We start from the raw sequence: 25,753 nt of genomic DNA, 5'->3' as shown, positions 1-25,753 counted from the left end.
ACAGGTCATGTGATTGAAGGAACGCAATGTCTTATGGCCTGATGTCACATTAGCTTTAATCAACTGATCTTTTTGGGTTCTGGGTGTCAGATGCATACTGATATAATACTGATGAGCATATTCGCTTAGGCCAATAATATTTTAGTCCTAGAAAACCCTTTAAGTATTAAAATGTACAAAGCAAACATAAACAAAAAAAAGAAACCTAAGACAACTCTCTGGACGAGGGGACTGGAAAGATCTTTCTATGATTAATTTTTTTTTATTTTCAAAGTCAATGTTATTAAGCCTTGTCGGAACATGAAAATGCCATTGCTTAAGTGCTGACACAACACTTGAGTTGTTTTCTTGTGTGTTTTTAGTCCTTAAACTTCAGAAAAACATTTCTTTACAAGCTATGTCTTTTGCATATTCTACTGGTAGAGTTCAGCCATTTTTCAGAAATCACATAGATATGTCTTCAGTTTCATTCAGAATAGCTTTATTTGTTTGTGGGAATGTCTCATACGCATGATCATGACCTCTGAACTTAATACATGACTGTTTATCTTCCAAATGGGTTAAATCTTTGGGTTGACACCAACAGCATAAACATGACTGAAAAAAAAAAGATATAAAAACAAGTTGGTATATCTACCATACAAACAGGAATAATTTTCATATCATGAACTTAACTTGTGTTGCAAACATATAATGGCATGAATCACAGAAGCGTTAAACTTAGAGATTAGAGAAAATGTCACGTATGGATTCCCTAACACTTCGGAATAGCCTTAAGAAAGGCTATTCTTCTCTTACCTTTAGATGTCTTCTCCGTGCCGCCGTTCAATAGAAGTCCTGGTTTTCTTTTGTATGCAAATGAGCTCTCTCGCAGCACTGGGGTTGGGCTCCAGTGCTCAAACAGCACTGGGGGCATCTCCAATGCTACAAGAGAACTCTCCAGTGCCGCCTCTATCTTCTCCTGCAACAGCATCTCCCTGCATCTTCTTCCGATGCTTCAAACTTCTAGGCATGCTCAGTCGGCTCTGCCATCGAAGCTCAGGCAGAGCTGACTGCGTATACCACGGCAATTTTCCTATGGCCGCTTACCCATTAAACTAGAGTAAGCGGCCATCTTTTTGTGGCTGCTTGTACAGTAACCTGGGGTAAGTGGCCACAAGAAAATGGCCATAGGCATGTGTAGTCGGCTCTGCCTGAGGCCCGACGGCAGAGCCGACTGCGCATGCCTAGAAGTTTGAATCTAGCGCCAGAAGAGGACGCAGGGAGAGGCCGTTCCAGGAGAAGATAGATGCGGCACTGGAGATTTCTCTCGCAGCATTGGGGATGCCCCCAGTGCTGTTTGAGCAGTGGATTCCGCCCCCAGTGCTGTGAGATAACTCATTTTCATACAGAAGAAAACTTGGATTTCTATCGAAAAAACGGCACGGATGATCATCTAAACATAGGAGAAGAATGGCCTTTCTTAAAGCTATTCCTACGTGTTAGGGACAAAAAAAATAGCATTTTAATGATTTAATCCCTTTAAGCTTCTGTAAATACAATGGTTTTAGTCTGCATACTATTTACTGTCATGACCTGTATCCCATACCGTGAAATGCAAAGACAATTAATATATTAGAAAATATATGATCGACCATATTAGGTTAGTTTAGGTTACATAATTCACAGCAAATATCAGAACATTACATGCAGATTGTCTTAAAAAAAAAAAAAAACTCTATATATAGTTGTAAATTTTCAGAGAAAACCCAGGATACTGAAAATTCTATCTCTTGCGAATTTGCAGCACAAACCACATACAGATTTTGCTGGGAAATTGCTGGGCTTGTCCTGACTCTATGCTGAGCTATTATTCATTACAACCTTCCTTCTGTGCACAATATAATGTACATAAGCACAAGTGATACTACGAGATTATCTTACCTTGAAGCAGTTTTTATATCTTGTACTGACCATGTAAAGAGCTACTGGATTTATACAGGAATTTAAATCTGCCAAATTCAGGCCAATGTAGTTCGCTGAGATGAAAAAACTGTAAATGGAAAAAAAATCATGGGGTAAATAAGTTGTATGCAATATCTTACATAATAAACACCAATGAAGTTAACGGCACCCACAGCACATTATTATATAACCTTAATATATAGTAATCCATGATTTGATGTGTGATAATACAGAGTGCATACACACCACATATACAGTATGCTTAGACTTAGTAATTGATGAAACAACTCCATTTATCTTATAAAACTGCTGCAGTTCTGCCTATGTAAGGCGCTGCTCATAACTTGTATAGCCTTATGCTCTAGGAAGGCTCCTGTACGTATTCATAGTGCCCACTACACCTAGTGGGTGCAATAACAGCATCTTTTCAACATATTGGTGTGCACTTTTCTATATAAATAGATATAATAAAAAGTGGATAATGCATGACATATTTTTTTATTTTTATAAGTGAATGGCTAATATGGGCTATATTTTGCCTGTACAGAAAGACATGTCAGAGAATTTTATCAGGGGAATACTCGTGATGTACACCTCCAACATAAGCAAACAACACAGTATTAGCAGAGTCCTATGTTTATCTTAGGTTATGTTCACACAGCGGAAAAGGTGGCGGAAACCTTTAACGCCTTGTGAACTTTCTGCACAGTTAGCCGTGACGGGATGCCGATGCAGCATCAGGATCCTGCTCCTGTGTAGGCCTTAATGAATGGGCCGAAACAGGATCATGTCTTGAGCCGCGGACGCCATGGCTGATTCAGCTGCGGAATCCGCGGCCAGTTAGGTCACATATATTTATTTCTCTATCTTGTATAGCACCTACATATTTTGCAGTACTTTCCAGACATTGTGAATCACTGTTCCTTAGAGGGCTCACAGTCCAAATTGCCTGTTAGTATGTCTTTGGAGTGTGGGAGGAAAGACACATAAACAGGAATAGGACATGCATACTCCATGCAGATGTTCTCCTTGGAAAATAGGCCATTGTTAATCACTGAGATACTGTGCTGCCCCATCACAATGAGTGAGTCTTTACTGTGAACAACAACACCATTTCTGCAAATAGATGGTGGTGGCAGACACAGTATGTGCTGGCCATAATATACAGAAGAAGGAGTGTCCAGTCTACCTGTCATTGTAACACTGACAAGAATAATTTATTGCTTCTGGCAGAAGATTGACCTACCACAACAAGAAGTTATCCAAGGGTAGACTTGGATGGCCTATTCTTAAGATAGATCATCATCATCAGATAGTTGGGGTCCAGCACTCAACACTCCCACTGATCAGCTCATGCAGCTGCTGTATCTGCACAGTGTGTACAGCTGGAAGCCAAGAGCTGTGAACACTTTGTATAGTGTCCCAGTACACTCCTTCCTGCCATGATAGGAGTAGTTGTCATATGGCAGAATGTTTCTCACAATGCACTAATACTGGGTATCACTGTCTATTGTATAATCTACATTTCCTATGTGCATACATTGCCATGTACTACTCTGCTGCCATCCATGGTTTACTCTATGTAGGTGCATGTGATGGTAGGATCCCAACCACTCCATACACAGCACGAGCTTCTGTAGAGAAGCTTCTAGCAAGCTGTGGGTGGAGACTTTAGCCCCGCCTTCCTCTTAGTAGGGGAAAGGAAGCCAGTACAGCCATGTTCTGGAGAGTAGTGTGTGAGGTAACAGCACCTGTTAGTCCAGTGCTGTTAGTTCAACTCCAAGCAGGGCTTTCAGATTACTCCTGCCTAACCCTAGGAGCTACATGGTGAATCTCACAGCCCATGTAAGATACAGATTCTCCTAGGACCATTCACCAGTCCATACAGAGGGGATAACAAGCATATTTCTACTGCCTCCAAGGAGTGAACCTGACAGAAAGGAGCAGCTATAAAGGAGCCTTTCTGCATTCCTGGATCTAAAGAAGGCCTCCGGTCAAGTCCAGTGCTCCATGGTTTCCAAGCCACGTGTCTTAGGTCTGTGTCCAGCTTTTGGATACCGCGGCCCAGTAACCGTGAGTAACTACATACACCCCAAATTAGTCACCCGCCGGGAGCCAACCAAAGATCCCTCTTCTGTAGCTATAACCTGGACTATGTCTCTGCAAATCTCTATACTACAAAATCTGAGGAAAGTTGTGTCAGCATCAGCCCTTACCAGTCACTTTGCAAGGGAATCCTCCTCGCATGCACCTGCTGTATTGTACATGAGACTGTATCACTGTGAGGTATTGCCAGTGCCGCACCTCCCATGAGGCGACCTGAAGCGAGCGCTTCAGGCGGCACTATGCCAGGGCCTCAGGGAGGGTGCCATTTTTGCTAACCTAAGCCAGTCCAGGACAAGCTGTCCTGGACTGGCTTAGCACGGAGCGGTGGTTTGGGGAGGCCACTGGAGCAGCGCTGCTCCAGCAGCCTCCTCTCACGCTCAGGCAGAGCGCAGGCAGTCTCTGGGCCTGCTCTCTGCCGCCAAACGGCGCTAAGCCCCGCCCCCTTTTAGGTGCCACACCCCCTCCACTAAGCCACGCCCCGCTCCGTCCCCTCCTCCCGGCGGGGGGGGGGGGGCGGCTTTCTGCACTTCGCTCGGGCGGCAAAAGAAGCAGGTTCACCCCTGGGTATTGCTGCACTTTATGAAAGCCTTCAGTAAAGAAACTTTTGGTTAACAAAGGACTGTGTGTTTTGCTATCTTACTTTTGAAAATTGACTTGCTGTGTGTCCCATAAGAGGTGCCCCACAGTCAGGACCACCACTACAGCTACCGTGACCATTACAACAGCTCAGCTATCAGAAGGACTACTGCCCCCGTTAGGTCCTACTATAACACCTGCATCCTCTGGGATACCACATTTGTAGTGACTGTCCTATACTGTGGCAGCACACATCCTATTCACTTACATGGGATAGGGCAGCAATACCCTGGCTAGTCCTGGAAGAACCCTTTAACTGATGGCCAGGCTAGTTTCACTGCAAAAAAGCAGTGATACCATACAGTATAGTTAAAAGCTAATGCCAGAGAAACAATCACGTCTTTGCAGTATATTGTAAAATGTTTGGCAATAATGATAGCACTGTAATAACTACTTTCTCTGTTAAAAACAGACGTTACCTTAGAAGCTCACAGTGTATGGTATATCCTCTGTAGTCAAATATAAATCTGATCATCTTACTAAGGTGCAGAGGTAGCCAGCAAACAGCAAACACCAGCACAAGGCAAAATACAGTTTTAGCAACATCACGTCTCTGAAAAGAAAATGGAAGTATAACATACACAATTGAATATGGATTGCTCTGCATTATGTATTATTATATTGTTCATTGTATATTAAACTGTATTCTGTATATCTCTTAAGGTTACAGTTGTGGAGAAGACTCCGGCGCAATGTCCACTGAATATTGGCAGAGAAGAAAAGTCCTGCATGGAGGTCTTATTCCTCTGCTGCTTTCAGTTTGCAAACAATGGAAGCTCGAAGGACTCCTTTATAGTCAATGGAGTCTGCTGGGCTCCACGTGTAACCGCTATTTTATCAGTCCACCTCTCAGTTCTTTAGGTCCCCTGACGGACTGGAACATGCAAGTGCTAGTGTTAGCCTGCTTTAACTCTATAAAATTCCAAACATGGAATATGTTACTGTAATTACTGTACTTTAATATAAATATTAAACACATGTATAGAATATAAGCAATAGAAATTATCATGAAAATACTATGTGTTACAGTTAATAGGTGACAGATACACACTGTAGTCACTTGTAAGGCAGATACAGTAATTCGATACCTGTTTTATATGATCAGTCAATGAAATTGTAATTCCACTTTTTTTGCGTAGCAACTCGTATGTCATCAGAGAATAAAAAATGGCAGTAACAAGCAAAGGGAGGCAAAAATAAACGCTAAAAAGCCATGGGTCCTTATAAGTCTTGTAGAACTGAAAGAGAAAAATGTAACATGTAAAGCACAAATGAAGCTCTATTAATCATATTAATATGTAGAGGATAAATAAAGGCATATTACTTGTATTATTAATCATTTAACGCATATGACATTATTAAAATTTACAATGATAAACTATCCACATACTTTAGTTTTTCATGATACAAATTCAATATATTATTATGTCATGCTAGAACAATCCTAAATAGGCTGCAATTCGCATCAGAACCACTATATCACCACATATACTCTAGATGCATAGGGCAGATTTACTATTAAAAATAAGCTAGGATTCTAGGGCAAGTTGCAGCAAAACACCACATTTATCAATTGTATCAACTCCCTGGAGCACTGCTGTTACCCCTCAGACCCCTACCACCTCCTACCTGTGCCACCATGTGCAGTAGGAGTTGATCCTCTCGCTTCTATGACATCACCCATCCTACTTGGGCAAAAAGGGCCCAGGACTGAGGGCCCGCCCCCATTGTATCAACCACCTAATTTGCATAAGATTTCAAGATAATTTTTTTCCAACAATCTACAAAAGTATATGATATTTATCACTGTAATCTGCTCTGTGATGTGGTGGTAGCAATCAAATATGCTTGAGGATGTTGGTGGGCTCCCTTTACATTCTTATATAAATTCTGTATTAGAATTCTGGTACAATAAAATACAACTTACCCCCATGAATGATGACGTTTGACTTGGCTGAAACATGCAGGCTTTTATGATTTGTCCATTATAGTTAAAGTGAACAACATTAAAACCTATGGCCTCTGGAATTGCCAGCACAACTGATATAATCCATATAAATGTAATTTCTAACACAGTCCATTTGGTAGCACGACTCCCACCGACATGATTCCAGGATGCAACCGCTCTATACCTGGATTTAAAAATAATCATATTTATAAATATACATGTACCTACAAATATAGGATTATTATCCTAATATTGCTTTCAATGTACTAGTGTTACCCTTGGTGTTAGCTTTTTGCTATCTCTGCAGATACATGGATGGAATAGTGCAGTATATAGTTCTTCTGTACTGCAAATAGAAAAGATGTACAGTGTACTATGTTCCCTAGGGCCCACAAAGCCCAACTATGCATGGCCTAATGTTAACCCCATATAGGGGCTCCAGTGCTGCAAGGCTGCAGTGCTAACCACTGAGCCACCGTGTTGCCCCCAATGTTCACTATACAGTATATTTTTATGGGTTTCCTACCACAAGTCAAAAGCCATTAGCTTCCCTGCACAACTTTCTCTGTACTATGAGCCATTTGTGTTAGAAAACCTGTGAGTGTAGTAAGTACACCTATGTGTATGTGATGGATATGTATGGATTTGTATGTACTGCACTGTTTAGGTCAATCTGTATGTATAAAATGAAAAAATTAAGATAAATGATTACCTGTCAATACTAAGGGCACACAGGCTCAGAACTGTGATCCCAACTGAAGACTTTTGCAGGAATGGCATCAGTTTGCAGATTTCAACTCCAAAGGGCCATTTTTGGGATAGCAACTTGTAATTAAAAAATACAAGAATGTTTTTTTACAATTTATTCTGTATATATAATATTACACCAGAAATATAACTACTATAATATAATAATAATAATAATAATAATAATAATAATAATAATAATAATAATAATAATAATATTATTATAAGATGTAGCAGAATTAACCAGAACTTCTGCAGTTGGTTAAACTTCTGCATGACTTCTTATCACAGAAGACAAAAAAAACTATGAAAAGCCATTAGAAAAAAAAATTCAGTGGGTTTTTATTGTTTTTTGTTGTCTTCTATGATAAGAGGATACCACTGCAGTAGTTTAACCAAATTCAGAGGTTTGGGTTAACTCTTCCACATCTATAGATCCAACATTATAATTCTTGCTAATCACTATTATGCAATTTTTAATTTGACAGAAAGGAACATTGTATAATAATAATAATAATAATAATAATAATAATAATAATAATAAATAATAATAATATTTCTGTAGGCGCGTTGATATCTCAGTTTCAGTTGTTTCAATTATCATGAAGAAATTGCAATGAATGCCATTACATGCTGCTTGTAAAAATGGATTCTCTAAATCTTACACATAGAGATCTGCCTTACTCTGTGCAGAGTCAAGAATCAATGTAAAGTGCAGTCACTGGAGTCAATTTAGAAAGTGAACTACATCCAGGGTTCTGGGCGGCTTGCCTCATTTTATTTTTTTATTTATATTTTTGTTATATTGCAACAAATTGTGTAGTTAAAATAAATAATTAGTTTTACTTCTATGGATGGTGGAATGAGAGAAGTTCGGGTTGTTGCGGGTATGTGTACTAATACTGTCTGATGAGAGTATTTAAGAATGGATCACAAGATCCCTGCACTTGTTTTATGTGATGAAATATTCTGGTCCAAAACTTCTATATTGCTGGACCCTCTATGAAAAAAAAGAACTTATATTTGAACATTCTTTCTTGCACTCTTTTTTTTACCCTTAGGATAGGGCATCAATTGAAGATCAGCAGGGTTCCAATACCTGGACCTCCTGCCGATCAGCTATTTGAAGAGACCACAGCCATTGACCACTGTCATCTCTTTACAGAAAACCAAGCACAGTCCAATATATTTGTATAGTGGCTGTGCTTGGAATTGCAACTCAGCCTAGTCACTTAAAAAGGGCCGAGATGAAAACAGGCCATATGAGAGATGATGTCACATGACCTATAAAGTGGCATTCAGGGAATGGTGCTGCTGCTTCAAAAGCTGAATGGCAGAGTCCAGATATGTTCCATAACACCCATTGGGGTATGACACCTTGGATCCCCGTGGATAAGTAGGTAAGTAGTGAAAAGGCCATTAATCCTGCTTAGAAATCAACTGTTAGTTTTGGGTTTTCTTATAGGACTAGAATATATTAGATTGATATGAGGTTTTGGGAGATCGTACTGATTAACATGGCATTGTTTAGTAACCCCTTGGTAATTATATTGATATAATGGCATAGGTAATGTAACAAAAGATCATTTTTGTCTCTTGCATTGTCATCGTCACCCTTGGATCTGTTTTTGAAAGCTGTGATTAGAAAATGATGGCTGCACATGGCACTTGGATTATCAGTTGGACATCTTTGGTAGCTTTCTATCCAGACTATGCTGTAGGATATTTGCATTCCGCAATTTCTCTTCATTGGCTAACAAACCAGTGTGTTAATGATTAAATCGTATGCTTTGTAAAATCCTGCAGAGATGATATCTAGCATGACATTCTTAGAGATTGTTATCTGTGTGACAGTATGGAAAAGACTGAAGATATCTCCAGAAACATGTTTGCAATTTGCAGTTTAACTTATCATATGTCAAACTGTACAGTCCAACTCTTAGATTGTATTGCAATATAAAACAGTAGTATGATTAATGGGTTTGCTATCCTGTAACGGCTCTTGTCATGTAAGGCCGGGCCCCCTCAGCGTTTTACAGTTACTGCAAAGTGGATGGCATTCTAGCGAATCCCATCCTCATAATGCAGAAAATTTACGCAGTGGAAACGTTGCGATTTGGAACGCAATACTGGAAATCGCAGTATGTCTGGAAACCTCTACATACTTTCTGTGAAAAGTGATGCGGGAAAAACTGTGATGCCTGGCCACCACAGTTTTCCCACATCGCATTTTTGCTGTGGCCTGCTACTTGGGGCCTTAGGCTAAAGCTGTTTCCCTGTATATTCATACCCTTCATATGAAATGCATCAGCAACATATTTATGCATTTATTTCAGCCTAAGGGGTTGTTCACATATAGGATTTTGACTCTGAATTTGAAGGAGAGTGTCACTGTATTTTGCCTTTATTAGGCTGGGCCAAATTCCAAATTCTTCAAGCAGATCTTTTCAAATTCTGTACCAATTCCATGGCACATTCTGTGCTGACAGAAAAGGTGTATTTTGCTCCTTCCATTCTTTTCTATGGGAGTTTTCAGGCAGAATCGGCCTGAAGAATGAACAGGGCATTAATATTGGCTGTTAGCTGAAAGGGTAGCCGGATGCTGAAAACTCAATCTGATGAATAGAATTTTTTTGTTTGTTGAGTGCAATACTTGGTGGACTGAGACAGTTGTTCATGACAGTGATATTGGCACCAATCTGTATGGTCCTACTGTTGCGAGTTCATCAATCTGTATATTGTCAACAATGACATTATCATAAAAAGTAACAGTGGGTCAAATAAACTAATAGGACAGAATGGAATTGGCGGCACGCGATGTTACCTGTGTGCCACCCATGCAGCGGCTGTATTTCTGTGACCCCTTTCCTTTAATGAATAGGAGCCATGGAAGCGAGGCTGCACAATTGGACAGGAATAGGACCTGTTCCATATTTAGTGTCCTGGTCTGTAGGCCTGACATGTGACCATGTAATTCACAATCATGTTGTATGGGCCCACAGAAATTAATGGGTCAGTGTGCTATCTAGTTCACAGTTTTGGGTTAAGCCCACCCATTTTCAACAAGCCCCACCCATCTGTTGTACTTGGCACAGAAACTGTTAGAAATTGTCTAAAAAACATGGAATTGTATTTTAGTAAAATAAATACTGAAGTATAAAAATCAATACTAGAGCTTAGTATTCCCAATAGACAGTTTTCAACTACTCAAGGACCATGCAGCTAAGAAAACTTGTCGATCATGAGGATAATAATTATTTCAGTCTTGGTTAAGTTGTAGCTCCAGAGGCCCTCTCCTGTGCTACCAGAGAAAGCTAGCCCCCTACTATTCACCTCCCATGTATGTACAGTCTAGCATGGCAGAAGAGCTGGCCAGTTCAATAGCAGAATAGAAAAGGAAAGCGTGAAGAAACCCAGAGACACCCAGAGAGCAGACGCAGATGAAGTGCTGCAGAAGGAAAGCAGGGACCTGCTGGTGAGTGTTTTAAGTCATAGACCACATGGAAGAAGCCATCTTGTCCATGTCAGGTGAATGGGCTAGTCCACAGAAATCAGCAAGTAAAAGAACATAACTGCCAGAGATCAGAGGAATTCTAACATTGCTGGAAAACATTGCAAAGACTGTTTGATAGAGAAGAAGCACACCATTTTAAGTGCCTTTCTGTGTTCCTTGGCAGACTGTTAAACTGGTCACACTGATGAGTTAAAACTTTTCTTGTTACTACTGCAGGGAGGCATTCATTTCAAGTTCGGCAATGTGGGAGAAGAGGGAGACTGCCTCCCCACAGGTGTGGCGTTAAAAATGGGCTACGTTGTACAAGCTTTACATTTTTGCTGTATGCATTTAAACGCACTTCAGCAAAAATTTACATAAAGTTGAGAATATAGAGTGTTGCTACCATTACCCGAACTTACAGAGTCAAAGCTTTTTTTCATTGGTAGTATTACCCTGTTTTTAGGCATAGACAATATTAGTCTTGTTTTCTTCTTCTGTTACATCATCAAAATTCCCCACAATTCATCACATTTGCCAGATGACCAATGCAATAGCACACATCTATTATTACTGATATAGTAGGGTAGACTAGCAGTAGTACAAGTGAGAAGAGTGTATTGCTCAGTACCAGAGTTGCGTAGTGGTTAAATTTCATGGCTTACAGACCTTTTCCTATAGTGTAACACTTAATAAAACCTTGTGAAATAATATTATTTAAAGCTACAACACTTTCCATTGAAATTACATGAGGCGACAAATTGGCATAGAATTGACATGTGGAACTTAAATCTGATTTGGCATGCTTGAAAATTAGGTTAGTGTGTCAGAACAGATGTGTAACACAAAAACGCATGGGACTTCTAATGGTAAAAGAGTAGATATAGGAAATGATTTTATATAGTCTTCAATGTATGGACAACATAGGTATGTTATATATGGAATAAAGAAGTATGATAACTTATAGTGGCATACAGAGAAAATATATGGATACATAGCTAAATTTACAATGGTGGCCCCCACTGCACTGTTAATGGAGTGTTACTGTATTAAGAGCTTTGTGTGGTCTTAATCACTTCTGTGTGTTGGTGTGTGATGTTCCAGAACTATTAAAAAGCTCTGGCCACTTAATAATTCAGGCATATCGCAGAATATCCTGTGCACTAGGAATTACATCTGTGCCTGTCAGGGACTGGTGTAGATTTCTGGTACATCTCATGCCAAGTTTCTGCCAAAATTCCTGTCCTACCCACTTTTTTGAATAGCAGAGGAGTGCAAAATGAATAAACTATAAAAGATATTTACAACAAAAATTGCAATTTTTTCATGCCTTGTATGCCAGAAAACTACATCTCAATTTGTGACCCTGTAACGAAATAGACTGAGCCTCCATTTCAAACCGGACATGTAACCATTACAATCTTGAAGTAAATTTGCCCCTGACTTTACTTCTTAACTGCTGGTTTTAAACTTAAAGATCCGGCAGTGCCTGCGATCAGAGACATCTCTGATCACAGGCACCAAACCCATCTGGTCCTGTTATTTGACTTTGATTCCCCCTGAACATCTCCTGCACAGTGAGATCATGGGAGTCATTCGATTGTGAGGAGCAATACAACTATTGAGGCCTGTGTTGATGTAGCAATTGTATCATAGACTGCAACACTGTGTCCCCTAGCATTCTCCTCAGGTGTTTTTCAACCTCTGGCTTATGTCACCCATGATATTGACATGCTCTATGTGACCAGAGGCCCAATTACAGGCCTTAGCGGTGACCTAGGGGTGTGCAATGACAGAAGATACCTGAAGAGGCTGTCAGAGGACTGCAGGATGCTGCAAGGTTACCCAGAATAGGTACTGGAAGGTGAGTATAACAGCTTGTTATTTTTACTCACCTTCCACTTATTTTACTTTGGGCTCTAATAGCACTTCCGGTTTATGCTGAACTTGGAGGGCTGAACCACAAAAATATTCATTGAAACAAGTTTTGTTAGGTTCAGCCAGCAGCGTGTATAACCTACCATAAAGCAGTAATCTATTTTATTTTGCTATGTAGTGTAAATGTGTTAGTTTAAAGAACTATGTGATGCCTGAGGCCTGGTTCACAGCTGTGTTCAGTATTCTGTTTGGGAAGTCAGCATGGGGACCCCTCAAACGGAATACCGAATGCATTGACAAGCAGTGAGCAATGAAAGCACACAGAACCCATAGATTATAATGGAGTCCGTGTGTTGTCCGCACAGTGTCCGCACGAGTCATGCAGAGAAGAAAGTAGTTCTGTTATGTCAGTCCAGGTAGCTGCAACGGGGCTAAGGGATTGCAGTAGGGAATCTCGCCCTGCACTACTCCCACTAGCTAACCCGGTCCCTGCCTCACGGGTGTAGGTCGGCTGTTCTCAGGCTAAACCTGACCCCGACAGCTCCTCTCTCACTGACACCGTAGGCCTAGAGGGAAGTGGGAGAAGGAATGCCCTATAAGATCTCTAGGGACTGGAGACTAAAGGGGGTCACCCCTAACGAACAAGTGAAGCTGCTACTGACAGGGACTGACAAGGGTGTGCGCTGACTAACAACACAAGCAGCACACAGGAAACATGTAGGAAAGGAATTCCCCAAACCAATATGGGAAGGAACCGTACACTAGGAAACAAACACAGGGAAACTGAGTAGAAATCAAAGGATAAGGCAATTCACTCACACAGTCAATTATACACGGAGGGAGGATTGGTGAACACAGAAGGGAAAACACACAAACCAACTTGTTCACCCAAAACCTCCCAAAAACCAACCACGGAACTTCCTCTATCCAAGATAACCACCTACTCCTCCTGCTAAGGCCTAGCTCTGTAAAAGCGACACTCAGCACAGAACCATGGGAGGCATGGGTTTAAATACAGAGTAGAGACCACTCCTCCCAGGTGCAAATGGGAGGACAGACTAATGAACCAGGAAATCAAGCTGCCTACCAACAGTGCGTGCGAGCAAGTCAGAAGGTGTGCACCAATACCCACGACACAAAATACTCCTAACAGGATCCTCCCCTCAAGGAGAAGACTCCGGATTCTCTAGGAGCATCCTTCTTCGGGAACTCCTTGTGGAATTTCTCCACGAGTCTGGGGGCTGACATATCCGACTCCAGAACCCAAGAATTATCTTCAGGACCGTATCCCTTCCATGCCACCAGATACCGTAGCTTCCCCCGAACATATTTGCTATCCAGAACTCGGGATATCTCATACTCCCCGGACTCAGAAACTGGTGGAACTTTAACTGGAGACGTTCCCTTCTTGGCCTTCTTTAACAAGGAGACATGAAACACCCGGTTTATCTTCCACCTTTTAGGTAGTTGCAGCTGCGCCGCCACTTCATTTACCATCTTGATGATTTTAAAAGGACCCACAAACCTGGGACTCAGCTTCTTGCTAGGAACCTTCAACCTGATATTCTTGGTGGACAACCAAACCATCTCACCAGGGAAGAACTGCAACTCCCCTCTCTTCCTATCCGCCTGGACCTTAGCCTGGTGCGACGCCCGCACCAGATTCTCTCGGATACGGGACCATACCCCTTGCAGCTTTTTAGAAAATAGCTCCTCCTCCGGAACTGGGGACGAAATGGAAGAAAATACTCCGAAAACAGGATGTCTACCACCGGAGCAAAAAAAAGGTGTGGTACCTGTGGCGTTGGAATCATGGTTGTTTAAGGAAAATTCTGCCAGGGGAAGAAAGTCAGCCCAATTATTCTGATTCTCTCGAACAAAACACCTCAAAAACTGTTCCACATCCTGATTCTTCCTCTCTGTTTGCCCGTTAGACTCCGGGTGAAACCCGGAGGAAAACGACAGTGTAACTCCCAACCTGCTGCAAAAAGCCCGCCAGAATTTAGCCACAAATTGCGGACCCCTGTCCGAAACGATCTCCTCAGGAAGACCATGCAACCTTACAATTTCTTTAATAAATGACCCTGATAGTGTCTTGGCACATGGCAGCCTGGAAAACGGGATCAAATGGCACATTTTCGTGAAGCGGTCAACGACTACCCAAATGACCGTGAAACCCTTAGACACTGGAAGGCCCGTGATGAAATCCATAGACAGATGAGTCCAAGGTGCCTTAGGAGGTTCTAACGGATGTAGAAGACCATGGGGACGGGTATGCGACGCCTTGGCTCTTGCACAGACCGAACAATTTTGAACAAACTGCAAGACATCCTTACTCCACCCTGGCCACCAAAAATTCCTAGACACCAATCTCATGGTCTCTGAAACCCCCGGGTGACCAGCAAGAACCGACTCGTGACACTCCCTCAGTAGACTTTGTCGGAGAGTAGTTGGGACAAACAGCTTGTTTCTAGGTATCTTGGAAGGTGCAGCGTGTTGCGCTTCGATCAAGGCTTTCTCCAATTTCGTGCCCAATACTGCTACCACCACTCCATCCCCAAGAATAGTGGCCGGCGCCTCTCGTTCCTCCTCAGTCGACATATACCGGGATAAAGCATCAGCCTTAACATTCTTTGAACCCGGCACATAAGTCACGGTAAAATGGAACCGCGCAAAAAATAGAGCCCATCTGGCCTGCCGTGCATTTAATCTCTTCGCCGACCCAAGATAAACCAAATTCTTGTGATCGGTAAATACCTGGACTGGCCTTCTGGCCCCCTCCAGGAAATGACGCCAATGTTCGAACGCTAGTTTTATTGCCAGTAGTTCTCTATCTCCGATGTCATAATTCCGTTCAGAGGCAGAGAATTTCTTAGAAAAGAAGGCACAGGGATGCGTACCCTCCTCGAACTCCTGAGAAAGTACTGCACCCACCCCCACCGAGGAGGCATCCACCTCCACTCGGAAGGCCAACCTCTCATCCGGCTGTCTCAAAATGGGAGCGGAGGAGAATCGCTCCTTCAATTCTTCAAACGCGGCTAGCGCCTCTGGCGACCACTTAGCACAGTCAGCCCCCTTCTTAGTCAAGTCCGAGATGGGTTTCACAACCTCAGAAAATCCCTTAATAAACTGGCGATAATAGTTGGAGAATCCCAAGAACCGTTGGACCGCCTTTAGGTTCTCAGGTCGCGGCCACTCCAAGACTGCCCTGACCTTCTCAGGATCCATCTCGAACCCCTTGTCCGATAGGATATAGCCAAGGAAACATAATTTATTGACCGCGAACACACATTTCTCCAGCTTAGCACTTAATTGGTTAACCCTCAGGAGATTTAAAACCTCTCTCACTCTCTCCCAATGAGTCTCCAAATCCGGGGTGTAAATGAGTATATCGTCCAGATAGACCACAACCCCCCTCCCTATGACGGCACTTAGTACATCATTAATAAAATTCTGAAAAAACGCAGGCGCATTGGTTAGACCGAAAGGCATCACCAGATTCTCAAAGTGTCCTAGGGGTGTGTTAAACGCTGTTTTCCACTCATCCCCCTTCTTGATTCTCAGCAAGTTATACGCCCCACGTAAATCTATTTTACTAAACCAGCGAGCTCCCGTAATCTGGCTGAAAAGATCCGAGATCAACGGGATGGGATAGGGATTCCGCACCGTGATTTTATTAATCTCCCTAAAATCCAAACAAGGGCGCAACCCTCCATCTTTCTTCTTTACAAAGAAAAACCCCACTGCTACTGGGGACTTAGATGGGCGAATATGCCCCACCTCTAGACTCCCCTCAATATACTCTTTGAGCGCCTCCCTCTCCGGAATAGTGAGATTGTACAACCTTGTCTTGGGTAACACTGCATTAGGTATAAATTTAATCGAGCAATCATAGGTGCGATGTGGTGGTAATGTCTTGGCTGCCCTTTCCTCAAAGACCTCCCTGAACTCACATATTTCTTGAGGCAAATTGTCTATAGACAAAGACATCACGGATATGGGCAGACATCGACCATTACACCCATGCCCCCAAGAAACTACTGTCTCGGTCTCCCAGTTGATAATAGGGTTATGCTGCTTCAGCCAGGGCCACCCCAACACTACTTGTGCTGGTAATTTAGACAACAAGAACAAGTCAATCTCTTCCCTGTGGCCACCCACAATAAACTCCAGACCCTCCACCTGTTTGGAGATGACAGATTGCTGTAGAGGGGTCTTATCAATAGCCCACACCGGTATCTGAGACTTCAAGACCAAAGGACTCACCCTTAGTTGCTCGCAAAACTCTGAGTCAATAAGGTTGACTGCCGAACCACAATCAACCAAAATCCGGCACTTCTGCCCATTTACCCATCCATCAAGGGTCAACCCGGCAGTCTGAGTACAGGAAATATGCACACCTCCCTCCTTAGTAGGTTTTCTCCCCTTACTCTCAATAGACCTGGGGTTATTACCCTCCTTGGCGAACCATTCTCTGGAGGGGCACACCCTTGCTAAATGTCCCATTCCTCCACACACAAAACAGCGTACTGTGCGGGACCCTTCACTCTTGGGTCTAGCACTTCGCACAGTGGCCCCAATCTGCATGGGTTGGTCCCCCGGGTCCTCTCCAAAAACAGAGAATTGAGGAGGGCTAACCCCCCCAGGACTCTTGTCTCCACGCTCCCGGAGGCGCCGTCCAACTCTAATTGCCAGCTGCATGGCCTCATCTAGATCTCCAGGAACAGGGTGAGAAACTAGATGATCTTTAACCTGGTCCGAGAGCCCTGTCTCAAACTGACTAAGTAGAGCGGGGTCATTCCAGTGTACTTCTGCTGCCCACCTACGAAACTCTGTGCAATATTTCTCTATAGCGTGATCCCCTTGCACCACACGTCGTAGGTTATACTCAGCCGTGCGTACCCTGTCTGGGTCGTCATACAGTAACCCCATTGTGGAGAAAAACGCCTCTACAGTTAGTAAGCAAGCTGAGTCGGCTGGTAACGAATGTGCCCAGATGAGGGGATCATCTCTCAATAAAGTAATAATAATCCCAACTCTCTGTACCTCAGAACCGGAGGAAAACGGCCGTAGCCGGAAATACAAAAGACAGTCCTTTTGAAATCGGAAAAAATCTGACCTCTTACCTCGGAAGGGTTCAGGTAAGCTGACTTTTGGCTCCAGAGGCCGACCCACAGGGGCGCTACTCACCTGCCTCTGTATGCCCTCCACCTGAGAGGCTGTGTGTTGAGCCAACTGCTGTACTTGAGATACGCCAGAAGCTTGGATGGCATCCATTCGTAGCTTGATCCCCTCCATCTCAGTGGAGATCTGCTGCACCGCCTGGTACAACTGTTTCAGGTCCGTCATAATGCAAACGAACCTTTTTTTTTTTTTTTTTTTTTTTTTTTACCGGCTGAGTGTACTGTTATGTCAGTCCAGGTAGCTGCAACGGGGCTAAGGGATTGCAGTAGGGAATCTCGCCCTGCACTACTCCCACTAGCTAACCCGGTCCCTGCCTCACGGGTGTAGGTCGGCTGTTCTCAGGCTAAACCTGACCCCGACAGCTCCTCTCTCACTGACACCGTAGGCCTAGAGGGAAGTGGGAGAAGGAATGCCCTATAAGATCTCTAGGGACTGGAGACTAAAGGGGGTCACCCCTAACGAACAAGTGAAGCTGCTACTGACAGGGACTGACAAGGGTGTGCGCTGACTAACAACACAAGCAGCACACAGGAAACATGTAGGAAAGGAATTCCCCAAACCAATATGGGAAGGAACCGTACACTAGGAAACAAACACAGGGAAACTGAGTAGAAATCAAAGGATAAGGCAATTCACTCACACAGTCAATTATACACGGAGGGAGGATTGGTGAACACAGAAGGGAAAACACACAAACCAACTTGTTCACCCAAAACCTCCCAAAAACCAACCACGGAACTTCCTCTATCCAAGATAACCACCTACTCCTCCTGCTAAGGCCTAGCTCTGTAAAAGCGACACTCAGCACAGAACCATGGGAGGCATGGGTTTAAATACAGAGTAGAGACCACTCCTCCCAGGTGCAAATGGGAGGACAGACTAATGAACCAGGAAATCAAGCTGCCTACCAACAGTGCGTGCGAGCAAGTCAGAAGGTGTGCACCAATACCCACGACACAAAATACTCCTAACAAGTTCATTAAGTACTTTTCTCTCCGTATGTTCTGTGAGGACACCTATGGGGTCTGTGTGCATTCATAAGCTCACTGCCTGTCAATACATTCGGTATTGCATTCCTCCCGAATCTACAATGCGTTCGGTATTCCATTCGGGGAGTCCGCCCAACCCATGCGAACTCCGTGAATGGAATACCGAACGCAGATGTGAACCAGGCCTGACACTTTTTTTTTTAAACCTTTTTACTAATATTTTAAGTCAAACTAACACAAATATTTGCTGTCCATTTAATTTCATAAAAGTATAAAAGTAGGGATAATTTGTTCACTTCTACAGAATGCAAAGGGGTATAAAATATAAAACAGTTTACATCACTTCCTATCAGTTGAATCAGAACACATTTTGTTACCAGATCCAAAATCTCCACTTGTCAAGTGGAATAAAAGTAGACTAGAGTAGCATTGCTGTGCTATTTTGTCCTACATTTTTTACCAGATCTGCGACAAAGGCTCCTACCGGAGGCTCCAACTCAGATGTGAACACTGACTAATTACTGAAAAATTGATGCAGACTGACATTGCACGCATCTGTGGTTCTAAGCGTGCACAAATAAATCAAAAGGACAAATGTGCAACAAAAGCAAGTGTGAGTACAGCCCAACACTCCATTGTGATACCAGTAAAAACAATTAGTGTCAGACAGAGAAGGATTGTTGCTCTGAAATGCATTGTCAGCTGAGAAATAGTCACCTCTTATGAGGGGCACAAAGGTTGTGGAAGCACGCAAGTATACAATTTAAAAGACATAGGGGCAATGTGTTGAAACATTGCAGAGTATTTAGTGAAGCAGATGTGAGACAGCATGGTGTAGACGGGATGCAACAGGCAATGTCAAAAAGAAAATTCATCTTATGTGCTGCAATGGGAAGGGCAGTGGCTAAAGAAGTGGAGCAGTAGGTGGGGGAGAAAAACACATCTTGTGAAGAAACAAAAAGATAGAAGAAACCACATGACTACAAAGAGTAGGATGGACAAGGGAAGCAATATGTGGTTGCACTTATAATAGGGGACAAGCTATTGTATATTAATAATGCAAGAATATGAAAGAGAAAGGGTTGAGGGAAAACTAAGACCATACCCAGATAACCAAGTGAGCATATACAGCGAATCTATGGTATTATACACTATATCACTGAGAAATCCTAGTGGTACATTGTCATTACTATTACCATTACTAAGTACTTAGTTGCAAGTATATAACAGGAGAGAAAAAGTACATTACATATAACTTAAATGAATGACAGACTGATACAGAGGGGGAAAGGCCCTGCCTGCAAGATCTTACAATCTACAAGGGACAGAGGTGACGACAGATATGAGAATACTGCACTAATACTGCATCATGTAACTGCACTAAGCCATTATTTCATATTTTTTAGTATTACTGACTTGCAAGTATTACAAGGATTTTCTATGTTCAGTGCTTCTTAAACTATAAAATATAAAAACTGTGCACAGTCTCTTCTGCACCCCAAATCCAGCCAGCATTGCTGTATCATGATCTATTTTAGAAAGAATAGAAACTGTATAGCAATATTGCCTGTACATGAATATTTTACATATTTCTAATACACTGTCTATAAAATATTTTATGATGTGTAATTGAAACAGTGTATTATAAGCAGTAGTATGTGGATGGAAGCAGGGCACCATGTTCACTTTGTCTTACTCTTAATATTAGAATAAAATATATATATATATATATATATATAATTCTAATCTATTAATCGTAATCACCTACATAATGTCTATCTATCTATCTATCTATCTATCTATCTATCTATCATCTATCTCTCTATCTATCTATCTATCTATCTATCTATCTATCTATCCATCTATCTATCTCATGTCTATATATCTCGTATCTATCTATCATCTTCTATCTATAGCAGGGGTAGGGAACCTTTGGCTCTCCAGCTGCTGTGAAACTACAACTCCCAGCATGCTCCATTCACTTCCATGGGAGTTCCCAGAACAGCAGAGCCAGTATGCATGCTGGGAGTTGTAGTTTTGCAACAGCTGGAGAGCCGTGCATTCCCTACCCCTGATCTATAGCATGCCTATATATCTCATATCTATCTATATCATATCGATATATCTCCTATCTATCTATCTATCTATCTATCTATCTATCTATCTATCTATCTATCTATCCATCTCTCTATCTAAAAAACAATAACAAATCATGACTAAACTTAAAACTATTTTTTCACTTTCCAGAATACTTAGTGTTGTTTTTTTCTAATACCTTAGTGTTAATTTGTTTACTATATAATTTATTAATATTAACATATAAATTAGTTTGTTATAAATATCCAATTTAATAAATATTGCCTATTTAATACTGTGTCATTGGAATAGTTGGTTTCTACGTACAGCAGTATACTCTCAGCATGAACACTTGTTTTAAATAATAGTCTTTTGACCTTTTTCTACCCTCTATTATTGCAATAAGGAATAACACAAGTCCAACTCTTTACATAACATGACGTGTAGTTTTAGTTAAATTGACAACTTCAGTTTAATTCCCTATTGTTAAAACAACAAGAAAAAAAAATCATGACATAATGATGAATTATTACATTTTTTTGTAATCAATCATAGCAATTGCAAGTTCTAAACAGAACTCCTCCAAATGACTTCATTACTAATATGCTCAATAATCATTCGCTATTGCATCAATCCTAACTAGATCCTTAGCAATAATCTGCCTGTGCATATGTAGTACATGCAACCTGAATGTAAAAGAGAAAAAAAGCAAATATTGAAATTATTAGTAAAAGTAAAACATATCAGGTCTTACATCACTGTTTACATAACCATTTCATGCATAGTTAACTCTAGTTATCCCCTTATGTAATGTTTGATCCCTGTTCTGTATTGTGGCTGACTTGTCTACATTACAGATTGTTTCCTCTTTGATTTAACCTCAGTGTCAGCCTTGGTGTATTTACAGTACTTGCCGCCCTACTCCTTCCTCTTATGTTATAACACATTGCTCAACATTTCTTCAAAAGATTGTAATTGCTTTGTTGAATGAATGACTTGCTTAAGGGAGTTTACACCTAATATAACAAGCAGAAAAGCTTCAAAGAATATCTACTGTCCATTATACATTAAACTACGCAATTTTATAGTATCATAGCATAGAGACATACATTATTGTCCTACTGGGCGGGCTGGTGCATTCAGAGCTGGGAATATGGAGAGAGGCCCCTATAAGCTACTCTACCTTTACCAGGATATTTAGTTACAGCACTAGGGAATATTTAGATTAAAGATGCAATGTGTGGCCCAGGAACATGTAGAATTTATTGAATACCTCATAGTAAAATGTCTGTTGTACTCAATATACCCAATAATCAGCTGTTGTAATAGATATCGTCCATCTAAAAAGCCAACTAAGGCTGAGGCCCCACGTTGCAGAAACGCAGCATGCTTTCCAGATTTTGCTACATTTTTTGAGCAAAAGTCAAGAATGGCTGAAAAAGGAATGGGATATATATAGGAAGTTCTTATAACTCTCCCTTCTGCTCAATCCACTCCTGGCTTTGGCTCAAAAAACTGCGTTTCCACAGTCTGGTTCTCCGGTAGCGCTGCGGGAAAAATCGCTGTGTTTTACCGTACAGCCAAAATGGATGAGATTCAAGCAAATCCCATGCTCACTTTGCGGTAAAAACTGTTATGTGGACACGCTGCGATTTCCAATCCTGGCGTGGTTTTGGAAATCGCAGCATGTCAATTATATATACGTAAATGTCAGCGGTTTCCCCATAGATATAATTGTAACAGAAAGTCTGTGGAGGAAAACTCCTGAGAACTTTCTGTCTAAAGCACTGTGGAAAGAACCACGATGCGTTGTCAACGCAGGTTTTCTCGCCCGCTTTATGGCTGCGGGACGTCCCATGGGGCCTTAGCCTAATAGTCAATAGCTTGCAAGTAAATGACTACCTCCCATTATTTCTACATAGAAATTAAATTGATATCCTATATCTATTGAAAACAGCAGCTCAGACACTGTTATTGTTTGCTGTGAGCCATGAGTTCCATGTTCTGATTTAACAGTTGCTTTCAGTGAAGCAGATGATAAATCCTAAAAATAGATTGGAGATACTCCAGGCATACAATATTTCACTAATTGAATAGTTTGGCTACATGGCCTTGCTTTGTACTGTGTGAATTATGGAGACCTCAGAAGAGCCTTGTTCTAGTGGTAAATAGATTTTTATGTACTTTTTTGAGCCAACGTCAAGAGTGGCTTGAAAAGGTAGCTTGAATCCACTCCTGGCTTTCGCTCAAAAAAATGCAGCAAGATTTGCAACAGAAAAAAAAACAAAAACGTTTTTCCGCAACGCAGGGCCTTAGCTTTACAGAATCACAGGTGGTAACTACATGTATTTTTGAAAACCACAGCATGTTAATTTTATCAGCAGAAATGTTTTGCTTTCCCTCCAGATTTATATGGGGAGTTAAAAATGAAAAATCGGTGGAAATGCAGTAAAAATCACAAATATTTCTTGTGTTTTTTTCCTGCTGTGTTTTTCTATCTGCATTTTTTTGCCCTATTGTGTAGTGTGTGGCCTTAGTGTAGATTCACACGATTAAGATTCACTCCATCTGTGTATGCGGAAGCTTTCCTGGCCGGAACAGTGTGCAGGGAGAAGGACTCCTAACATTATAGCTATCCATGATACTACGAGTCCCTGCCTCCAAGCCACATACTGTCCTGTAGTGAATATTCTAAGGCACACTGTTCAGGCTGGGAAATTTGGTACTCACATAGACTGAGTTTCTCTGGTAAAACTCTATTGTGTGAATTTAGGCGTAGTCTTAAGATCCTACTACACAGCATTGCACCTAACAGAGTAGAGACCCAATTTACAGAGGTCATCATGAAGTGACTATTAGGCTTATACACCTTGATCAAAATGTATACTAAAAGTTTCATGTTTAGTTTTGCAGATTATACTGAGTATCATACATCAGTTTATTACACTGGGATGTGGGGTCCTTTTTTTTTCTAAAATATTGGTGTCCTACTACATAGCACAATGTTGTGGCAGGATGAGCAAACATTGGCAGTAAATGCCTCCTCTTTTTTAGTCTACCTTTTACACTGGCCGATGCAAAGTACATGGGGCAGGAAAGATCACAACAGCTGGTTTGCAGGACATTTACACATGCCAGTTATTAATAACTTTTCCTAATAATTGGGTCTTTACACCTTTAGCAAACATTGTAACAAATAATCCCAGACATTTGTGTTGCTACTCATGTATTTAGTTAGAACATTGTGTGTATCCACTTCTCAGCTAGAAGTAGAACAAGCTCTATACAGATTTTAAGTCTCTGAATGTGAATGTTCTCATTCACTGACAGCCAGATCTTTACCTATACAGTAATATAAACGTAAAAGATAAATGATGAAATAAAGATATTAAGTCTAAATTTTAATAATATGAATAGAAAAATTGCACCAAAGCAATGTTGTTCTTACCTTATACGTGGTGATCGGTATGTCTATTATGATATGGAGCAGATCTCCTAGGGCCAGGCTGGCAATAAGTAAGTTGGTCTTATTTCTCATGCTTTTGTTTTTATAGATTATCCTCAACAGGGTTGAGTTTCCAATAATCCCGACTATAAATATCAGACATGACACTACTGTGTTAATATATTTGAAAGTGTCCTTGATCTCGAGCCTACACACTGGATACCTCCTATTCTTTCTTAACTCATAACCTGTATTTTCAGTCATGTTGTGGTTTGATAGATGATAAGAATCTGATGTCTTGACTTCATTTGTTTTTACTGTTGTGGATACGCTTTCCAGCAATGGTAGTTCTTCATGAGATACTGGTTGAAGGGAAGGACTATAATCTTCACCAAATACTACAACAGCATAGGACAACACTAGCGCCAATCTGACAGCATGCCAGGCAATCTCCATGATGAGTAGGGATTGCAAAGTTTTGGTAACCACTCTCAACTATATGAAAGAACTAGCTTATGTCCAGTTAAGACCTAAATAAGAAGACAAGATATTAACAGTTGTGTTTGCTTTGAACATTTTTAAGATAGAAAATGTAATACATATACTATTGTTACACTATTATGAATAGTATCAGTCACATGAATATAACCACAATTGAAATATTACATTGGATACATTGTAAATGCACAGATCATACATATGTATATTTATTTCATATATAAATATATTACTATTACACTATTATGACCAGAATCAGTCATATGAATATAACCACAATTGAAATATTACAGTGGATACATGGTAAATGCACGTAACATATATATATATATATATATATATATATATATATATATATATTCTCTAGAGTTGTATTGTATTCACAGGACAAATAGAAATCTCAGCAGATTTATCTACAATCTTATGTAAAACTGCATATTGAAATTAATTTAACTACATCTATAAAATAAAAATATGAGTCTGACGAAATAAATCTAAAAATATTAATACACTATATGTAAAACTGTACAATAAAATGTTAAATGTGAAATAAATGCATCTATTTTCTATAGAAAACTATATATATTCAAATATGACAAATAAAACAGACATTAAAGTATTTAAAAAAAGTGAGAAATAATGCTAAAAATGTCAATTTACCTTATGATATCCTGGAATAGAGCGAGACAGTAGAGAAGCAGTGAGGTAATGACTGCGCTTCAGCTAGTGAGATGTACTGGGGAATTACATCAGGCTGGGAATCTTGTGAAGTGTCTCAGGCATGGATGTAATGAACATTTCAGACCTTT

General features: G+C 41.0%; 1 protein-coding gene across 1 annotated transcript; it reads right to left on the bottom strand.

Annotated features, from left to right (window-relative positions):
- Positions 1–281: 281 nt before the first annotated feature.
- Positions 282–25,753, bottom strand: EDNRB (endothelin receptor type B). Its single transcript, XM_075265398.1, has 8 exons — positions 25,605–25,753; positions 24,450–24,976; positions 7,347–7,459; positions 6,614–6,818; positions 5,775–5,924; positions 5,106–5,239; positions 1,924–2,032; positions 282–597 (listed from the first exon to the last, which is right to left on the bottom strand). The coding sequence occupies exons 2-8, from the start codon at positions 24,900–24,902 to the stop codon at positions 445–447; spliced, it is 1,317 nt and encodes a 438-aa protein (XP_075121499.1). The 5' UTR covers positions 24,903–24,976; positions 25,605–25,753; the 3' UTR covers positions 282–444.

The sequence above is a fragment of the Leptodactylus fuscus genome, chromosome 2, assembly GCF_031893055.1.
Source record: "Leptodactylus fuscus isolate aLepFus1 chromosome 2, aLepFus1.hap2, whole genome shotgun sequence".
NCBI lineage: Eukaryota > Metazoa > Chordata > Amphibia > Anura > Leptodactylidae > Leptodactylus > Leptodactylus fuscus.
The sequence above is the reverse complement of the archived record's forward strand: the minus strand, read 5'-3'. Positions and strand labels throughout refer to the sequence as shown.

Excerpts from the sequence above, each read along its gene's own strand:
- EDNRB (XM_075265398.1), bottom strand. The coding sequence starts at position 24,902 with ATGGAGATTGCCTGGCATGCTGTCAGATTGGCGCTAGTGTTGTCCTAT. Across the intron at positions 6,819-7,346 it reads TGTGCCCTTAGTATTGACAG|GTATAGAGCGGTTGCATCCT; the intron begins GTAATCATTTAT and ends TTTTAAATCCAG. Across the intron at positions 5,240-5,774 it reads TGACTGATCATATAAAACAG|AGACGTGATGTTGCTAAAAC; the intron begins GTATCGAATTAC and ends TTTTCTTTTCAG.